Source organism: Thermobia domestica, chromosome 8, assembly GCF_964235325.1.
Source record: "Thermobia domestica chromosome 8, izTheDome1.hap1.1, whole genome shotgun sequence".
In the NCBI taxonomy this organism is placed as follows: Eukaryota; Metazoa; Arthropoda; class Insecta; order Zygentoma; family Lepismatidae; genus Thermobia; species Thermobia domestica.
This window is the reverse complement of record NC_137461.1, coordinates 160995053-161015267: the sequence shown is the minus strand read 5'-3', so window position 1 is coordinate 161015267 and position 20215 is coordinate 160995053. Positions and strand designations below refer to the sequence as shown.

Below are 20215 nucleotides of genomic sequence, written 5' to 3'. Positions count from 1 at the left end.
GTGTGTGTGCTTAGCACAGTGTTTGTTCCAAAGAATATAAAAGTGTCAATAAGAAATTAAAACTGTATAAAATGAAAGTGATAAAACATAACTTACATGGATATTACAAATGGTACCTCTTTGCCTGTCTCTTGCATTGTGGTTCTGGAGCATCTCTAGCTATTGTCCAACAACAATCGGGAAGCGCAGACTTCCTTCAGTGGTACTGATATGGTTTTTCCATCATTGTTATAACTTGGTAGAAATGTTGCCCATGTTCATCAATGACTGCTCCGCAATTTTCTGGGAAGAAATCTATGTGGGAGTGCAACATACGAATTTTTAGGGACATATTACACTACACCCGCTTGGTAAATAATATTAGGTGTTCCACTACTTCTTTATAGTTCTGAGACTGCTCGTTTCCTAAAACATTCGTCACCACTTTCGGGAAAGAATCCCATGCAATCCTCTCCTTATCTTCTAACACTGCATCAATTCAGGATCATTGAGGAGTTAGGGAATTTGAGGGCGAGTAAGGATTCCCTACCTGATTTTAGTTTCAGCAATTTGTGGAAGTTTACGCAGAATATATTTGAAGAATAGTTTTGATGAGTCTATGAACAGCCGCCATTCATCGGGTATATCTTCTATGTTAAGTTTACTCATAAGACCAGTTACATTGTTACAACATACTATGTCACTTTCCACTAAAAATACTGTTCCAGGGGATTATGACGTGTTCAAAACACGGACACTTTTAGATCTTCAGAATAAGTTGCCCACTGCTTCAGTCTGGATGTAAGTAGTTCTGCGCCACTTTTTGACAATCCCAGGTAATTTAATTCAGGTTGAGTATCATATGGAGAATAGATAATGATATGTTAGTTTTGTGAAGTCAGGATCGGTGGAAGACGATGAATCTGCGACAGAATTTGACAGCCTGGTTTGACTTTGTCCGCCTTTTGCTCTTCATTGGATAAAACACTGGAGGTACGGGAGGTTGTGGAATCTTTAGTTCTTTAGAATGTGGCACAGTGACGAATATCTAAAGGAATATTTGGATAAGTAGTAATCCACTTTTTTCTTTCTTGGATAGACTTTTAATTGGAGGAACTATGCAAAAATAGCAGTTTGAAGTATGATCTGTTTATTCTCTCCATATCATTGGAACTCAAATGGCATGCATGGCCTTTTTCCATGTAGCCAGTCCCGCAAGTTTGTAGAACAAGTATTACAAGAAATATTTGATGCCCACTTTTTGTCCATATCAAACACTTTACAGCCAAAGTATAAGTGATAGGCTTTCTTTATGATAGGCATGAAATTCTACTTTTCGTTTCACTTCGTTAAAAACAACAATTTACTCTGCACTGTAAACAAATTTAAGCAATATGTTTCTGCTCAGTACAGTCAGAACGATAAATAATAATAATAATAATAATAATAATAATAGCACACACCCAATATCTCACCACGACCACGTCCGGGATGCCAAATTGTAACTACAAAACCTTACACACACGTTTTCTCTGGAAAACTCTTCAGTACAAAATAAACCGTGATGTGGTTGATGTTTCTTTGTCAGCGTTGAAGTGCGAGGAACAAGAATAGCCAGAGACGTATGCAGAAATTTATTTCGGGAGGGGTCCTAAGTTTTTCGGGGATCCAAATACAATTTGAGGCTAAATTATATTAAAACTTGTAAAATTGCACCTGAAATTAGACTAAATTTATAAAAAAGTTGGAATTTCAAGACCCGTAGGACCCACCCCTGCTTACGTCCCTGAAACCAGCAATGAAACTAACCGTCAAACAATGGAAGTTTATTGAAATAAGCAAACAGCTCCTGTTGCCACGAACCCTTAATCTGCCCACCTGAGTACATCCGGTGATAATGTATTTCTTTGAAACCCGAACCAATCTTCAAAAACTACTTACATATTCGTTATCAGTACCCTAAAATTAGAAAAAATTGGTTACTTTTACCTCCGAAGCATTTTCACTGTTGACCAGCGAAAAATAGTAGAACTCACCTACACAATAACATTACAAACGTCTGTCTTCTATACTTCATACTCCATTATTTTCATGACCTAAAGAACATTTTACCACGCAGGAAAGAAAGAAAGAAGAAAAAAGAAATGATGCGGCAAGGACTTCTGCTTTGACTAAATGAATTTGTACAATAAGGCAAGGGCTGATTTAATGAATACATTAATCAGCCTATGATCAAACTGTTATAATTATTTTTGTTTTCTTTGAAATGAACTAGAATTTTAATGATTGATTTCTTCTCCAAGTCTAGTTAAATGTCCTGTATAAAAATCCTCTATATACGCAGATACTAAATCACGAGAAAAAGTGGATATTAATTTATTAAACTGATGCCACCGATGAATCACCTGTAGTAAAGATATAACAGAGCATATAAATTTAACATAAAAGATCAAAACTAATATCCGAGCTATTTATTGATGTTTTATATTAATTCCTGTACAGATATGCTGAAACATATTTTATTTTGAAACTTATTTTTCAAATACACAAACAACGGCTGCATATGTTACACAAGAAAATATAACCTACACTTTAAAAACATATCATTGACAATAGACATTTCACATGTAATGAATGAAAGTACAGTTAACAGAGAGGTAACTATTGCCTATTTTTAACCTTGTTGCAAAAATTATGATTACAAAACTAACTAAACAAAATAGTCTATGAGTACTTTGTTTTGATATACAAAAATAGGTTTACTTTTTTGATTGCCAAGAGAACATTTCTTTCAGTCTTTGTTCTCTTGTTATGTAACAAAAACATTACGAAAATAAGTAAAACAAACAATAGGAAACAACTAATAATTTTATTATGCAGTTAAAAATCTGTTGTTCCTTAAGATTTTGGACCCTAAAATTACGTTTGTTACCCCTTATAATGACAACGATGCAAAATACACGACAATTTTAACACAATAAACTCCAGGCAAGAAACAAAGAGGATTCCCGTTCTCAGTAAGTCTTCACATATATATATTTATATATACATACAGCTTTTTACAGTAAAGAAAAAACTGCGATTTCAATTGCCACTCAAGGACTATAACTTATATGGAGTCTAAAAGCTTAACTCAATATAGGACTACGAAGATAAATTGATGTCTTCCTTTTCCCCTAGCATTTCTTAGTTTTCCTGAAGTTCTAGTCATTTGCATTCAAAGGATCCTATTTACTTTGGAACTACCTAGATTTCCCTATTTTATAGCTCAGGATTACGGGATTGTAATTGAAGTGAAACGAAGCTCTAGTACTAATTTCAAGGGCAGAGCGCCACAATGGCTGCTTATTAAATACGTGATATGAGTATTAAATATAATTTTCTTTCTAATTTGATTTTATTATATTTATTGTTTCCTTTTGAAAATACAACAAATCTGCTGGCTAGACACAAAATAGTAATTACCATTATTCTTACACGGAGGATACACTGAGATTATTTTGCGTTCTAATGTGCGTATAACAAAGATATAGCAGTTTCACCATTTTCATTGTATATAAAAAGCGAGCACGCGATCTGGCCGGGTTAACTCTTCACTCTCTCGAACTCCCTTTTCTTATCCAACTTTCATCACTAAACATCTAAAATGAAGAGCGCTCCAGTATAACAACGCTCGCCTCAACCCTGCATATATATATATATATATTGACGTGATGTTCTTTTGCTATTGCTCTTGGTTTTCGGCAGTTACCTTCTTCCTGATTCTTTACTTCTCTGTTTAATGAAGTGTCAGCGAAAGAGCTTACAAGATGTTTTCCTTCTGTTTGTGTTCCGTCATAGTATTTCTAATTTCTGGTAAGATATAATCAACTGTTGTCTATCTAATGTTGGTTGAAGGTCTCTCTAGCCCTTCTATCTTATACAACTCTTTTTTATATTACTTTTCACTGCACCTTGACTTCGCTACACCATCGTGTATAAGGTCCTTCTTATCTACGAGTACCCAATCAAGGATCATTTTGTCCATTGATCCACTGGAAACAAACTTTTTTTGTGTGTGTTATTTACTAATCAGAAAGTATCAGAATTTACATCCCACGTCACATTCTCGACATAAAAGGTGTACACCAAATATGCAGCATATATACAATAATAACTGCAAAAACTTCTTCAGTAGTCTTAGTTCACTCATGAGTATTTTTTTATTCGTATATATACAAAAACTTTTCCACATTTGTCTAGAGCCTTCGCATATGAACGGATTAAACCAAATTAGAGGTGAGATGGAGGAAGTATTTCCTTTTCAGGTAGAAGAGTAGATGCGACAAATTCATTATGCCTGGCAAATATTGATCACGTGTTGGCTAGTCCTTGAAAAGGTTGTATCATCACGCCCATACTATATCAGAGAAAGCAGCAGTGCTTCCTGTACCACTTGCTTCACGCAATACAGCCATAACTTTGAGATTGCTACAGACATTCCATTCATGGTTATTGTAAATGATACCTGCGAGGAGCTTGAGTATCTTAAGTTCTTTGACTTCTACAGCACACGCCATTTATTTCCATCGTGCAGAAGCATTGCTTTGGAACTGAACTTATGCATGCGGTATATAAATAAACGCATGCATTCTTATACAATTTCATAAATCTGCTCTCTTAGAGACTTACTTCTACTTTTATTTGAAGTTATTATTTTCTCGATTTTAGCAATTAGTGAAATCTTCGCCACAAACTCGTTATTTCTTACAAATGAACACTTTATGTCTCACATGGCCTACACTGTACAAAATGAAATTAATAGAACACAATCATGTTAAAATAAACAAGCTTAAAACAGAAGAAAAACACAAAGTATTTCGGGAGATCGGCAGACATACGACTAAAGAATATACCATTTTAAAATAAAAGTATTCAATGCTCATTATCACAATTTGATAGTCAGACTTTTTTTTTAAAGTTTAAATATTTCTATATTCTATAAATTAATATTTATTCAGAAACGCATAGTTAAGAAAAACTAACTGCATGACTTTCGCAAACAAAGAGCCCAATTATTACTATTTTTTAAAAGCAAAGAATTACAGGCTTAATTCGCAAGCTTTAACCGATACTTTCATCTTACAGTATATTATGTTGCATCCTTCATGCAATGATGATTTATTATGCTTTTATTATTTTGTGACTTAGTTTGCAGCTTACACAATTTTGAGAGCGGTGACCACTAGCCGATTTCCTAGAGCCTAAATTTCCATATTGAAATAACCTGTTTTGGAACAAGTGATTGTGTTATGTAGTTACTTATATTTTTGAAACTTATTTACTGTATTTATCTTCTTTATGAAATACTTTATGCTAACATCTAAGTACCTTATGAAATACTTTAAAAGATATACCAACACCTAAGTACTGAAAAATTGAACTTAGGAGTTACTCTAGCTGAGAAATCGAAGCGCAAACAAGCTCAATTTCTGTTAATAAGGAATTCTAAACGCGTAACGAAAACGAAATTTCTGAAGATGTTAGTTCTGCTTATATTACGCTGCCAAGGTGAAGGAAGGGACTGGAAGGCTTACTCCTCTCCTATTACAGATTTTCACGTGTGTGGCTGAAAGTAGTTTTCCATCTTTACAAGATCTTTAGTTTTTTAAAAAAAGTTTCAAAATTCTATTTGCAAGCAACTGAAAATAGCTGCCAATCCAAGAGTTGCCACATACAAATTCAAGTTAACATCAGAATATTAACGAACACTATTCTTAATAATTCCGGCTCCCTATTAGAATAGTCATTGTGTGGCATGTAAAATCGCGGATACTATAGCACCCACTCAAATTATGAATTACGTACGTCTCAAATGTTCTATAATTACGTACTAGTTTAAAACATAATTTTCAATAACCAAATTGCAGCTCCACCATTATAAACATGAATATTAAGTATCCTTAAATAAAATAGAACTGCATTGATGACTTGTTGCCAAAGTACTTACTGATTTAAGTATTCGGAAGAAGAAAGAGTATCATAAATATAAGGGTAAGTCTTAAGTCTCGCAGCGTTCACACAAGCCAAACAGCAGCCGCATGTATACACCGCGATCTACCGTAAAGTGTAAGATCAAATTGACGCAAGAGGTAGTGGAAAGTGGACTATTTAACACGGAGGCCGCTACTCCGTCAGTGTCTTCAATTAATTTATAGTGGCAGGGACGATGAGTGCTGAATAATGTATGATACGTGATTGTTATTGTATAAGCTCACACTCCAGCATAACGCTGTGCCAGCAACTTAAAACATTTATCATGTAAAAGGGTAAGTTGCAATGAACTGCAGCACAGCAACTCATTGGTTTCTGAAATTTCGTGCGGGTTGTAAAAATGTCGAAGATTAACTAAGGTCCCAGGGTAACAGATTCTGAAGTCATACGACACACCATGGAGGAAATTTCATTCCCAGCACTCGATGATTGTCAAATCAACTCGGCATGTCCCAGTTCACTGTAGTGCGAACTCGGGAAAAACATTAGGAACTACCGTGTTGTACCACATGCGTTGAACTAAGCTCAGGCCTAAATAGTGGATGTGTGCAGATAACTGCTCCAAAATCTGGATGATAGGCGTTTCCCGAAATGGGCTGTTACATGCGACAAACAGTGGGTATTTTTCCGAAATTCGAATATCCACAAACAGTGATTGAGCATGGGTCAACTTTCAGAAGTGGTCGTCAAACAGGATCGTTTCTAGAATAAAGTCACGATCTGTGTATCGTGGAACTACAAGAGGGATAATTCACTTTGTACCTAATCATCAATCCCTACTTTATTTCGAACAGTTGAAGCAGGTGTATGCTCCTGTGTCAAAAATATCTTGTACTGGTGAACCGAAAGCGTGCCATGCTGCTAAAGGACACACGGCTCGAAAAACGCAACAAAAAATGCAGGGACTTCATGGCATCAAACTGGTGCCACATTGGCATATAGTCCAGACTCTGCTCTTTTGGATTACTACCTGCTTCAGTTCATGGTGCACTTCCTAAAGTCATGATGCTTCCCCACCCAGTACGGAGATGGAAACAGTAGTGACTGACTTCTTTGTCTCTAAGGACAAGATATATTACCGACGTGGAATCGAGAAACTTGCAGAAAAGTGACTGCAGACAGTCCAATACGAAGGACTATCCTTTGAACGTTAAGCTGCTTTCATTGTATCGTAATAAATAGAAGTATGTCGTATTGCAAGACTCATCCTTATATTAATAATACTTATTTATAGTTGTATCTTGTTATTCGTATTCTGTTTCTTTGCATGTATTTGATATTAGAAGTAGTGACCAAGGGTAAGTTTAGGAAAAAGAGATACTGGTAAATTGAACAATAAATTCGTAAAATTTACCAACTTACAATCTACAAAATAAGAATGTTTGGTAATTTTGAGAAATTTTGCAATTATTCGATATAATTGTATCTGTACAAAAAGTTCAGGGCCATAAGTCACCTCCGTTATGAGTAAAGATACGAAAAAATGGGGAGAAAAAAATTGTTAGAAATAGTTGGTTTTCAATGCAAAATCGTGGAAACTTTCCAATCGAATCCGCCGTTTGGGCTCAACACTGATGTGGCGTCCTGCTGTTAAATGAAATAATAATGTTTCGAGCTTAGCAGGCTGTTCGAACGATACGTAAGGACATGCAAAAATGAAATGGTAAACGTGCACATTGTTGCGCGAAGGAACCTAGAATACCTTAAATCTATTTCTCAACAATGCTGTATTGTTGGTATTGACAGGGCCCAAACGAACAGCCTCTTCAACTGGTATTTTTTTTTTTTTTTCATTTTTATTTATTTAACATAGACCGTCTTACCAGCTTGGGGCCCAAACGGCTGGTGCAATTGGAAAAATTCAACCATTTTGGATCGAAAACTAGCTATTTCCAACAACTTTTCTCTCTTCTCATTTTTTTCGTATCTTCAATCATAACGAAGTTGATTTATGGTCCTGGATTTTTGATACAGCTGGCGTATACATGTAACGTAAATAATTAAAATGTAAATTCGTAAAAATGACCATAATAATTACTGTACTTGCATTTTTGTTATGCTTCAATATGATTTCTAGAAGACTTACGCTATAACAATAAATAGTTCATTACAGAGCTAAACAAATATATACATATAGTGTTTTTCCTCGATCACAACTTCTTATTGCCATGAACTTTATTACTTTTATAATGTACTAAAACTCTAGTTTTGAGAACTGCCCCCCAAAAACAATTTCTTGCTTATCACTAATTAGGTACAATTATTTGCGTAAAGTAGCTCGCCTCTATCCAGTTCCACAATAAATACTACTACATTCTTTTTCAGGAAAATGGAATTATTATTTATGTACTATTATTATTACTCCGTAAAAATTTAAATAAGTAACAGTTCATAATGATATTCAAATGCACTTACGCTTTAAAAATTCGTTTTTCTTTGACGAAAATTGTTCTTAGCAATCTATTATAGCCCATGAACAATTCAAGGGTACGGGAGAGGAGAAAAATTCCAAAATTGGAAAGAGAAAGAAATCTTGAACTTCTACGCATCCTAAAGAATGATTTTTCTTACATCTTCAATAGTTTTCACTCAGTTGGTTGTCCTTTACGACTGTTGAAATTTATGATATACTGACATAATATTATTTTATTAATTTATTTATTACCTCTGATGGACTGTGACTGAAATATTGTTTTCTTTTTTAAACATTGCATTATTGCGCGCTTGAAAGAAAAAGAAGAAAAACTTACGTATTAAGGGTTCGAACTAAACTTTTGGATCAATCTACAAATCAGAACGAACACTTTAATCACTTAAGTACTTTGGCAATTGCCCGTTTCGATCAAATTCAAAGGGTCAACCCCTATGTAAGATGATATTGAAAACATGCTTTATTGTTTACCCTAAATCATATTACCACTATGAGCAACAAACTTACACATAAACTTACAATCAGAAACTTCAATGCATAGAGGAACCTAAGCTTCCAAGACTATGATCAGATTTGAAACAATACAGTTAACCCTGCAACATATTTAGTACTATTGTAAACAAAATATTTATGTACACAGCGAATTTATCATTTCAACTTACACTGTAATACGAAAATATATTTGTTAGAATACAGTTAAAAATAAGTCTGATACATACACTAGCCGCATAATAATGAGGTTTAACTTTTAGACAGTAATTACTGGTACATATTATTGACAGTCTATATCGTAGGAAGACTTGATGCGAAACTTTTGTTACTTTTCGACATATGGGATAACAGAATTTCTTTTATTTCGCATGCCATTGTTTGTCTATATTACATATCGCTGTACTAAGTTCTATTCTATATACAGATACATATGATACATATTCACAACATGAATTTACGGTGCTCTGTTATAAAACTGCGATGTAAATTCTATTAACTAAATCATAATACGTATATTTAGGGAACTGATTGGTCATGTTTAAGCAAACATTGTGTGTTTTGGCCTACTTAATTAACTGAGTTTTGACATACATACACAGTATTTGATTAATAAGAGTGCTCAATAGTTTATTTACTAAATACATTAGCAAAATTAACAAACTTAATGGGAATATGTAATCATATGACTAAGTTTCATTTTAGGGAACCTGTTTAGTAAATTTCATATTTATGTAACTTAATATTTTGTAGACTAGACTGTGGTCTGGTCTTCATATTTTGTGATGTAAATTCTCATATTAACATACGATCTTATACTATGACTTAACTTTCATCCTATAGCACTTATGGCAACTAAATATAACGTTGCTTTATTTAATATAAATGTATTAATAATTAAGTAACGATTTGTATTTAAATAACATTTAAAAAAATCACGAATGCAAATAAAGGACGTTCTTGTACCTTTAACATAAGTACTCACATGAAATTTAAATACCTGGAAAGATATAATATGCCGTTTTCAGGCAATTCTCATGTATTACATTTACAGTACAGCACAATGAATACGTTGGGAGTTATGTCATCCATTTCGAACTATTTTATCTCCACTGCGAAGTTTCCCTAATATACTAGTTACATTGAAAATTATCCCTTCTTTGTGCAAGCAAATAAGGTAAATACGGTAATATCAGTGATAATACACACACACTGTAATATTACTTCAACATTTGATTACAATTAAGAATATTCAAAGTATAACTTTTAAATTGCAATTTTCTGTCACAGAACAGTAACACAAGAGAATTCATAGATGAGGAGAAATTTGTATATATTTCTTGAAATGAGTACTGAAAACAGTCTCAGGGTACAGATATACTGAGAAAGAAATATAAACTAATTATTTGCTGAGCAAAACTATATATTTTTTCATTAAAATTCAACACGTGTTACAGTTTCGCCAACTAACTCTTTGACTTCATCAGAGAGTGTCTGATGAAGCCAAAGAGTTAGTTGGCGAAACTGTAACACGTGTTGAATTTTAATGAAAAAATATATAGTTTTGCTCAGCAAATAATTAGTTTATATTTAATTATAACAAAGCAAAGCTTCTATTTATGAGAAAGAAAGTATCATATCTGATTCAAATTAGTCAGAGACAAGTGAGGAATTCACCTCATTTTTAAAACTTGAAGTATATTGTCCCTAAAAACTTTTCCATGAAGCATAGCATGTGCTTTGTTCAAAGCTTTCCCGTGGAGCCACTTACTTGGGGGTGACATCAGTTACGGACAAGTGGGTGAATTTGTCTATTGGTTTGGATTGAAATTGCTCTAAGAGTGAGGGGCGAATCCTTCTCGTTTCACAAGAAACATATTTCACGATAAATTTATGTGCATTCAAGTTATGTACAACGTAATCTGTTCCTTATTTAGATTTTCTTATATTTAACAACTCCATAGATAACTGTGATGTGCATACAATTTTGAAAATGTACAAGAAATGCAACAATTAAACTTACGATTGAATACAAATATATCTGCACCTAACTCTAATATAATATACATTTCCATGTAAACAACTATGAGGAATATAAATAAAAGAATGTTAACTTATAAAACAGTTTGACCTCGATGATTTATACGCTTCTTATGCTTTGATCACTGTCTGTGATCCTGCTCATGGATCCTTAGTTGAGGTTTAAACTGTCACTGACAAGAACATATTTTTGATCCGAATATATTTTTGTTTTCATGATTCTATTCTGAATATAATTTTTATTTTTCTCTGAAATAAGTTTTGAATCTGAATCAGATTCGTACGCCAGATCACATGTAGGGTCTGAAATGTTGGAAATGTACAAATATTACAAAGTAAGTAGGTATTATAAAGGGCAGCTAGGTAAGACAGTAAGGTGATTTTGTATAGTCAGTGGGTTCTAAAACAGATACAACGCATCTAAATTTCTTGCAAATACACAGATAACACTCGAATAACTTCAGAGTATCATACCATATCGAAATTAAATTTTACATCAGATGAAAGCTGGATCTTATTTCACACTTCCCTTATTTATTTATTTTATCACTAAATCTAAGAAAAACACAATTTTCATGCGACAACTTCGGCGAAGATAAATTAAGTCTTAGATTAAGGAATATTCATAGATATAACAAGACCTTGGACCAGACTCTATTTTAAATTTCTAGTATTTGACACATAAGTGAGACAGTGCTTATTTGAACTACATTCGGCCTTACTTTGGAAGTAATGCTTCAGTTAAGGTCTTGATTTACTTTATTTTCCAAATGGATTCAAGGAAGGACATAAATGGGTAGGTCTCATCACATCATAAATCGTTGATTAAAATAAAATATATTATGGTATCTTGCATTCAAATTATTTGCCATATTGAAAGAAACATAAGAAATATAGCTTGATTGAGAAGCATTTAAACCTGTTTACCGAGATTTTTCCAAACTTGTTTCATACTTACATCGAAATAATTTACAATTTGTAGGCACTCCTCATTTAAAAACAGAAAAAAAAAAATCAAAATAAGAAAGGTTAAACGAATCCCAGAAGCTGACGAGTTAATTATGAGGGGTAATAACGAGGGTGATGGATTTCCCAATCAGTCCAGAAACAGGTTTTGGTAAGTTCTTTTAACACTGTATCATAAATATTGGATCTTCTTTTTCTTCTTCTTCTTCTTCTTCTTCTATTATTATTATTATTATTATTATTATTATTATTATTATTATTATTATTATTATTAATTTAGTTTACTGTATTCTTGTTAGTATTTTATCAAAAGTATACTATAGGCAATTAGAGCCAGTTTTGTATAACAAAAGAGTGACCGAAGTATAAATATACAAATAAACTGACTACATCATCTATTACCTGCCATATATTACTTTTACTTAAGCCAATATAAGTACATAATTTGGCAATTTTCTGAGAAGGAAAAAAATGAGAGTAGTTTGATGAATAGGCAAAATTACTTCGTGAAAGAAATAATTTTGTATCACACGAACCAGTGACTATTAAAGTACAGCACAGTAATTTAGTTCCTATTCTATCCTTAGTTCATTCCTTTCTCATTGGCATTCTACATCAATTCAAGTATAGTCTGTTGATAAATTATACCTACAGATTTTTGAAATACGCAATAATATTCGATGAACTTATGTTATACGCAATAACATTCGATGAACACGATGAAAACTATGCTAGCGATAGTAAGCGCTAACATACTTTTCACAAAAAAGTCTAGAAATCATTTACGCTATGTTGACATCAATTAATTCTATGAATATGAACTCTTTCGTTAACATATGAACTATATCACGGTTAGTACACTATTTATTTTGAAGTTGCAGCGATTTAGAAAATGACACCAATCTCATTTTAACATGTTTCACTTGCTTCTCAAGGGAGAGAGTTTTCTTATTTATATATATTTCTAATTCAGTGTAAGCTTCTCTACTTCATTGGTAATACGAAGTTCTCTGATCTTGCTAATTTTGCACCAATTAGCAATACTCATGGTGATTACTCTAATTCAAAGATAGTTGTGGATTTACATAAAAAAATGGCACATAGATCGAAACTTAGTGTTTATCAGTACCCATGTCACTATTAAAAAAAAAAAAAAAAAAAAAAAAAAAAAAACTTTCTTCAGGAAGCGAAGAACATTACAAACAGAAATGCCAATGATCTGAAAACAGTCTTCACAACGAGAGAATATTATTTAAACATGTTTAATGAACATTAACGGTTGCACGACAGTTACACTGATCTTGAGACCATTTTTGATATCGAAATTAGTCATGGCTGAAAGCACAAATAAATTTTACGATTTGAAGTCGATTCACAGTACCCTTAGAAATATTGAGTAACTAAATCGACTTAAAAAAATAAAATAAAATACTTCGCTGCTTTATCCAGTGTATACTACTCTGTGACAAATCCAGCTCAATTATGATTAATATAATCTCCTCTTCCCACGATTCAGCTTATCTATTCCATTCTCTTCATGTTCTACTACCAAAGCTCGTTATCCCTTGATGAATTTTCCACACAAGCGACGCATTTCACCCATTTTATACACCATATATGGGAAAAATAATAGTAATAAATTAGTCAAGCCAATTATAAATAAAAATAGAAAAAGGGAGATTATCTCTTCTAAAATGAAATACTGAGCCTTTACATTTTGATTGAAAGTTTAGAGAAAACAATGACACAATTAACAGGCAATATTACGATCAATTTCATACGAAGTTCAGAAATTATAAACAGCGCCATGTGTTATCCACTTATTAGTGTGGATAATACAATGACTAAAGATACATAATTTTGTGAGTCTGGAATAAAAATATTTGAATCTAAAAATCAATTTACCTACAACACACAGTTGCGTACTATCACTCATGTTCCATGAAATATTCCATATTTTACAGATTTCTCTTTATGTAAAGAAACTCTTCAAATTCCATACCACACAAAATAATAAAAGCGCAGTCTACAAGAAATGGCTGTATTTCGAGTATACTTGACTAGTATTTGACTAGGTAAAGTATTTTTATTCATATAAAACGTATATTATTTGCCTATACGTTAAAAGAATTTTATGTACATTTAGTATTCAGAAAGAATTCACATAATGATAGATTCACTGTAATATGACTTTTGTACTTTCAATGCTTCAGTGAACCCTGGAATCAAACTATTCCCATGTTGTGATTTGAATTTGCAAATCAATGCTTACTAGATTGGTTTATTAATTTTACTATTTAATTCATCAAACTGAAAATTTATTTATATGATCTCTAAGTTAGTATCTACATTTTTTTGGATTAAAATGCAATATTTCTCTAGTAAAGAACAGGGAATATTGTCTTAAATTACTTATAAAGCAAGAAAGAAAAAAAAAAATAAGTACTTGAAATGAACAAATTAGCATTGTCAAAATTCATAAAATACAATAAGATAGTAAATTCATTAACTTAATCACTTTCATTAATACGGTTAATATTTGCTTGTTTTCTTTGTCAGCTATGAGACATACTAATAATTCTCTTTTCTTCATTATTTACATGCGAATAAGGTGAATTTTCAGTTTTCATCAGTGATAGATTAAAAAATCCAATATTAGAACAATTAAAATGAAATGAAATCTCTCAGTTTAACATCCCACGATTATGTCCTTTAGGCTAAGGGAGACGGATAAGAACAATTAAGAAAAACAACATATACAACATTACTAGACTGTCTTGTTTAGTAGTTATGTACATCCTAATAAACATATATTTCATTATAATATTGCAACAGAAATTAATAACTATAAAACTAACATTAAACATATAATGATCATATGCGGAAATTTTATTATAATAGAAGTCGAAAGCCCAATAAATTTACGATAGCTGAAGAAAGAAAGAAAAAAAAAAACACTGGCAACATTGTCGACACAATAGATGCAAAGTCTTTTGTTGTTCCTAGTACGTATAGTGAAAAGACGAGAGCTATTCACTCCACTCAGTGCGTGCATATAGAAGACTTAGCTCGTGGCAAAAATGCAAGGGAAAGTCATGCGAACATGTTACTGTTGCAAGTGACCATTTGGCACATTACAACGTACAACACGTATTTCTGCACAGAATCATCGTAATGGACGAAATCTTGGCGCAATCATACAAGCCACAATTCAATAACAGTCCAATGAATGGTACTACCCATCGTCCCCCAAGTCCCAAGAAGTCCGAAAGTCCCGTGAACCTGAAAGTGGTACTGGTAATGGCACATGATGCAGAGGGAGTCATACTATATCATGTGGTTCCTCTAAAGTTGGACAGTGAATACCGTGCACCACCACAGATCCTCAGAACATTACCCTCAGCTTACTTCGTGAAGGAAACGGCGGCAGTTCCAACCACGTCCGCCTATCGTATCGTACTGATTGACAACATACCTTGTTGCAATACTGCTCCCGTGAGAGGCTAACTCCAACCATGGGAATGGGAGGTTCTTAAACATCTCTCATATTCCATAGATATGGGTCCGTACAACTTAGTTTTCTCCCAACTGAAATAACCATTTAGATGACAGTGCTTTCCACCAGGGATGCTACTGTGTCCATCGTCTTCCATTAGTATGGCATCGGGTCATAAATGTGACTAGGAATTACACGGAAGGCATGTAAACATTTGTACGTTCAACAATACAGAGTTTATACTTTATGGATGTGTTGCCATAGATACTTTTTTCCAACCTTCGTAGTTGATTATATCTGGAAGAGAGTTACTTCCGTTAATAGCTTGAGCCTAGCAATTCATTATTAGAATAACACACCCACCCCTTATTTTGTTAGAAAGGTTTTATTAATGTGGAGGGCACGTGTATGTGTAAACATATTACTGAAGGCTATGTCGATATTTCCAAACCCTTTTTAAAAATCAAAACCAACTGCTACACCTCATTTTGTAACAACTAGTCAGACACACTTGTTTCCCATTCATACACAATGTTCTGCCACTAAGTTTATTTTATGTTGGAAAGATATCCAACTAGCCTATAGTGGAAACACGTTCCTGTTTTACCACACACTCACAGAATCTCACAACTAACTATTACTATTATCACACTGACCTGGAAGTATTCATGTGAAGATCAAATAATTTTTGAAAAGATCGTCTATATTTCAAGCAAATTTATCGACTTCTATTCTCCAGGAAGGCTTAAGATTAAACCGTGTTACCCAGCTGTCTAATCACATACTGATATGTGGTATACTTCACTGGTAATAAATCAATTGTAAGAGTATCGATCCCAGTAATTAAACAATAAATAAATAAATAAATAAACCTCTTTATAGAGAATGTTTTATATACACTTATTTCAAGCTCCAGTCATTTTATGAATGCCTACATAGTACACTATTTTAAGTCAATAATTAATTACTATGTTCTATTTACAGATACCAAATTTATGAACAATTTGTTTAAAATTCTGTCTTCTTTAAACATGTGTATTTAAAACACACTGTAGAGATTTTTTTTTTGTTTAATCACTGGAATCCATAAACTCATATAATTGATTCATTAACACTCAAGTATACCAAACATCAGTATGTGATTAGCCAGCTACGTAACACGAATTAATCTTAAACCATCCCAAAGAGCAATCGATAAATTTATTTGAAATACAGATGAACTTTGGAATAACTTTTGATTTGATTTTTTGAGTTTAGCTTCCCTTTCAGCAGCGAAGCTGTATGACACGTGGACCTACAGCTTAACGTGGGATCCGAACCATATGAGCTCCTCCGGGAATCAAACTCGGGTCTCCCACGCCAAAAGTACGTACGCTAACCGCTTAGCCACGAGAAACTCATTTTTTTTTTTAAAAAAAATCTTCACAGGAATGCCTCCGCGTCAGTATTGTGACAATAATTAATATGTATTTCTTACGTTCGATTGGTAATTATTACTAGTTCATTTATATAAAATCCCCGTTTATGCTCCGTTGTTTACGCTTGACGTTAACTACTATCTTAATATATATCGGAATAACCACCCTTTTTCCTCCAAATTTTATGTCAAAAAATAAGTTTATTACAGTTAGCCACTTCTGTAAATTTGATCACAGATCAGTGTAACTATCGATAATTTCCCTGGAATTCCATTCCACGGACTTCAGATGACAATATTCTTAGACATTGATTATACCCAATTGTAAACGATCATAAATTTCTTATGAACTTACGATAAAACCTAACAATAATTTAATTTTGAACTAAAAAACACTATTGAACACTCTTACTTGGGAATTTCATCGCGATTTGTAGCTTGCATTTATACTACATTTTGTCACAAAGTAAATTCTTTAACAAGTACAATATCATCTACAAAGCACTACTTCTACATTCCACTTTACGCCTTCCTTTTATAAAGGGAAGGAAAAATACAGTTCAAACTGGGACGTACATTTATTTATACAAAAGACACAATTACGAAACTACTGTGGTGCCCATATGTGTCACGGAGTAAGGCACAGTCTAAAGTGACTTCCATGCACTAGGATCACATACTCCTTATCATGAGGTCTGTTTAAGTACGCTGTTCGGGAGTTGTAATAAAACTCCAATCAAGACATAATATTCTCACAATAGTTACAACAAATTCAATACAATCTTGCATCGAACACACTTATTTTGTAAATGCCGGCGTTGAAGATAGGTTCGAGCAGTTAACTCTAGTGACACAATTTCAAACATATTTGATTAAAACGAATTAACAATATACACATATTCTTTTAAATGCGTTACACTGAAAATAAAAATTTATTTTTATGAGTTTTGCACGTTAGTAAGTTAATTAAATTTGTACGAAACAAAAAATTTTTGTATGTATCATTGGTGTATACTAAATGCATCATACTGAAAATGTTTGAATTATTTGCAGATTGTGATCGTTGATGAAAACTACCTTTTATCTGACCAAGACAAAATCTCAATATGTATTTATGCACTGCTTGCTGAATGAATGCATATGTGTAAAGAAACCGCAATTTTAATGCAGTAATCACTGATATGTCATCGCATTGGTATACCATTTTACTAATCTATAATATACCTGAAATTATGCATGCTGTATCTATATATCCTCAAAAATACAGGATAAACCTATGTATTCTTCCATATAATTACAATTACCAAATACTGCAACGCATGCATAACTATTATCATTTGTAATTTTTAAAAACTCATTCTTCTATGCAGTGAAGGCAAACTGGATTATCTGATTATACAGACCAGTTGAAAGGCAAAACGAGTACATTTTAAATTCCCGTTGGTTACAGTATTTCATTCTCTCTTTTCATGATTTAGGTTAATTCCATTTCTGATTCGATGGTTGTTTGTTGGTGACGATGGTGGTGATGATGTCTGACGTAACAACTGAGCTTGATGCCTCAACTGAGCTCTTTTTAATTTCGTCATCAACTGACTGGACTGCCAAAGCCAATTTGCCTGAAAAACAGATTTACCATTTACAAAGTATTAATGATAAAAATAAAAAATTCGTTTATAAGAGTTTCCATTGTAACTGAAGAGTGCAAAATCTCACAGAATATTTAGCATATAACTAGGAATATCTGTAATTTTTCTAATTCGCTTTTGACTTTCCAGCTTCACAAAAAATGAACTGTCAGAAATCAAAGAAACACTTAATGCTGAGAGTATTTCTGATGAAGCACTAATTACAAAAAATAAACAATTGAGAGAAACAATGGACATACTTAGAATAGGCTACAGAAGTAGAAGTCAAGCTACAAGTGATTTGCTCTAGAAAAATATTCTCAGCGAAAACATATTGTTGTTTATGAGGTCAACGAAGAACATGATAACCGAAACGAAAGTGAAGGGAAATTGCATTATGTGGTACGCGAAAAGTCACGTAAAATACTAATCGATAAGAATATATAACGTGCGCAACGCGTAAGCAGAAGGCAAGGACAAACTAGACATCGGACAAGGCAAGAACATATATAAATTTCTTGCTGATCGACAAAAACAAAATATGCTTTCAACTAGCATACATATCAAGCAAGCTTAATCTGTAATGAGCGTCACAAGCTTAAACACTTTAAGTTTGAAACTCGAGAAAATGGAAAACATGCTTATTTACAAAATGGATATTTAATATGCACAATGATAGCACCCAGAACTTACAGCTGAATGGCACTCATCAGGTTATAGCCTATGCTGACGATGTAAATCAGATATGGGACGATACGAGGACAATAGAAAGAAATGCAGAGGTGTTATTAAACGCCTCTAGGAACATGAGTTTAGAAGTAAATGCAGAGAAAACTAAATACATGGAAGTCTGCCGTTACTGTAATACTGCAAATCAGGGACACTTAAAATATCAAATAATACTTTCGACGAAGTGGATACTTTCAAAATCTAGGAATAACATTAACAGACGAAAACATATCCATGAAGAAATTAGATACAGACTGAAAACAGGGAATTCGTGTTATTATTCAGCCCAAAATCTTTCGTCTTCGCAAATTCTGTCGAAGAATTTGAAACTTAAAATATATAAAATGATAATTATGTTTGTTGTATGTATGGCTGCAAAACATGGCCTTTTACTTTGAGGGGAGAACGCAGACTGAAAGTATCTGAAAATAAAATTCTAAAGCGAATACTCGGATCGAATGGAAATGAGAAATGCTGGAAACTTCAAAACGAGGAACTGTATAATTTATACCGTTTACCAAACATTGTTACAGTCATCAAGTCTAGGAGGTTCAGATTGGCAGGTCATGTACCAGAATGGAAGAAAGTAGAAATGTTTTCCAATTTTTAACTGGAAACCCAACCAGAAAAAGACCACAAGGAAGTCCTAGGAAGGACAGTATTAAGATGGATCTCACAGAAATAGGAATACAAAGTAAAAAGTGGATCCAATTGGCTAAGGACAGAAGACAATGGAGAGGTTTCATGAATGCCGCATTGAACCCCGGGTTCTATAGGCCATAGTTAATTAGTTAATATGAACAAAATAAATTAGCAAAGATATACATTATCCACGAACTTGGTGCAAGAAACTAGTCACATTAAAAGGGAAGACAAAAAAATGAGGAAGTGCTTCTTCAGTGTAGTGTTAGCCCGAAAGCATCTGTCAATCAGGATTTAGAAGTAAAAACTACAGATGCCTCCCCTCTCATTTACTCTCATACAGTCAAGCGTTTTATCTACTGGTG

The 20215-nt window shown here is 33.2% G+C and overlaps 1 protein-coding gene across 2 annotated transcripts in view; it reads right to left on the bottom strand.

Annotated features, from left to right (window-relative positions):
• Positions 1 to 2435: 2435 nt before the first annotated feature.
• The window catches only part of Tmem18 (transmembrane protein 18), an 81632-nt gene continuing 63852 nt past the window's right edge, over positions 2436 to 20215 (bottom strand). The window contains exons 5-6 of one of the 2 annotated variants that reach the window (XR_014132743.1): positions 10534 to 18470; positions 2436 to 10330 (exon numbers count right to left, since the gene is read on the bottom strand). Coding sequence is in view for 1 of the 2 variants with exons in the window: in XM_081769207.1 (XP_081625333.1) it covers positions 18306 to 18470 (165 nt within the window). In the remaining variant the exon portion in view is untranslated. Of the gene's footprint in view, positions 18471 to 20215 lie in introns of both variants that reach the window. The other variant, XM_081769207.1, reaches the window with a different exon arrangement.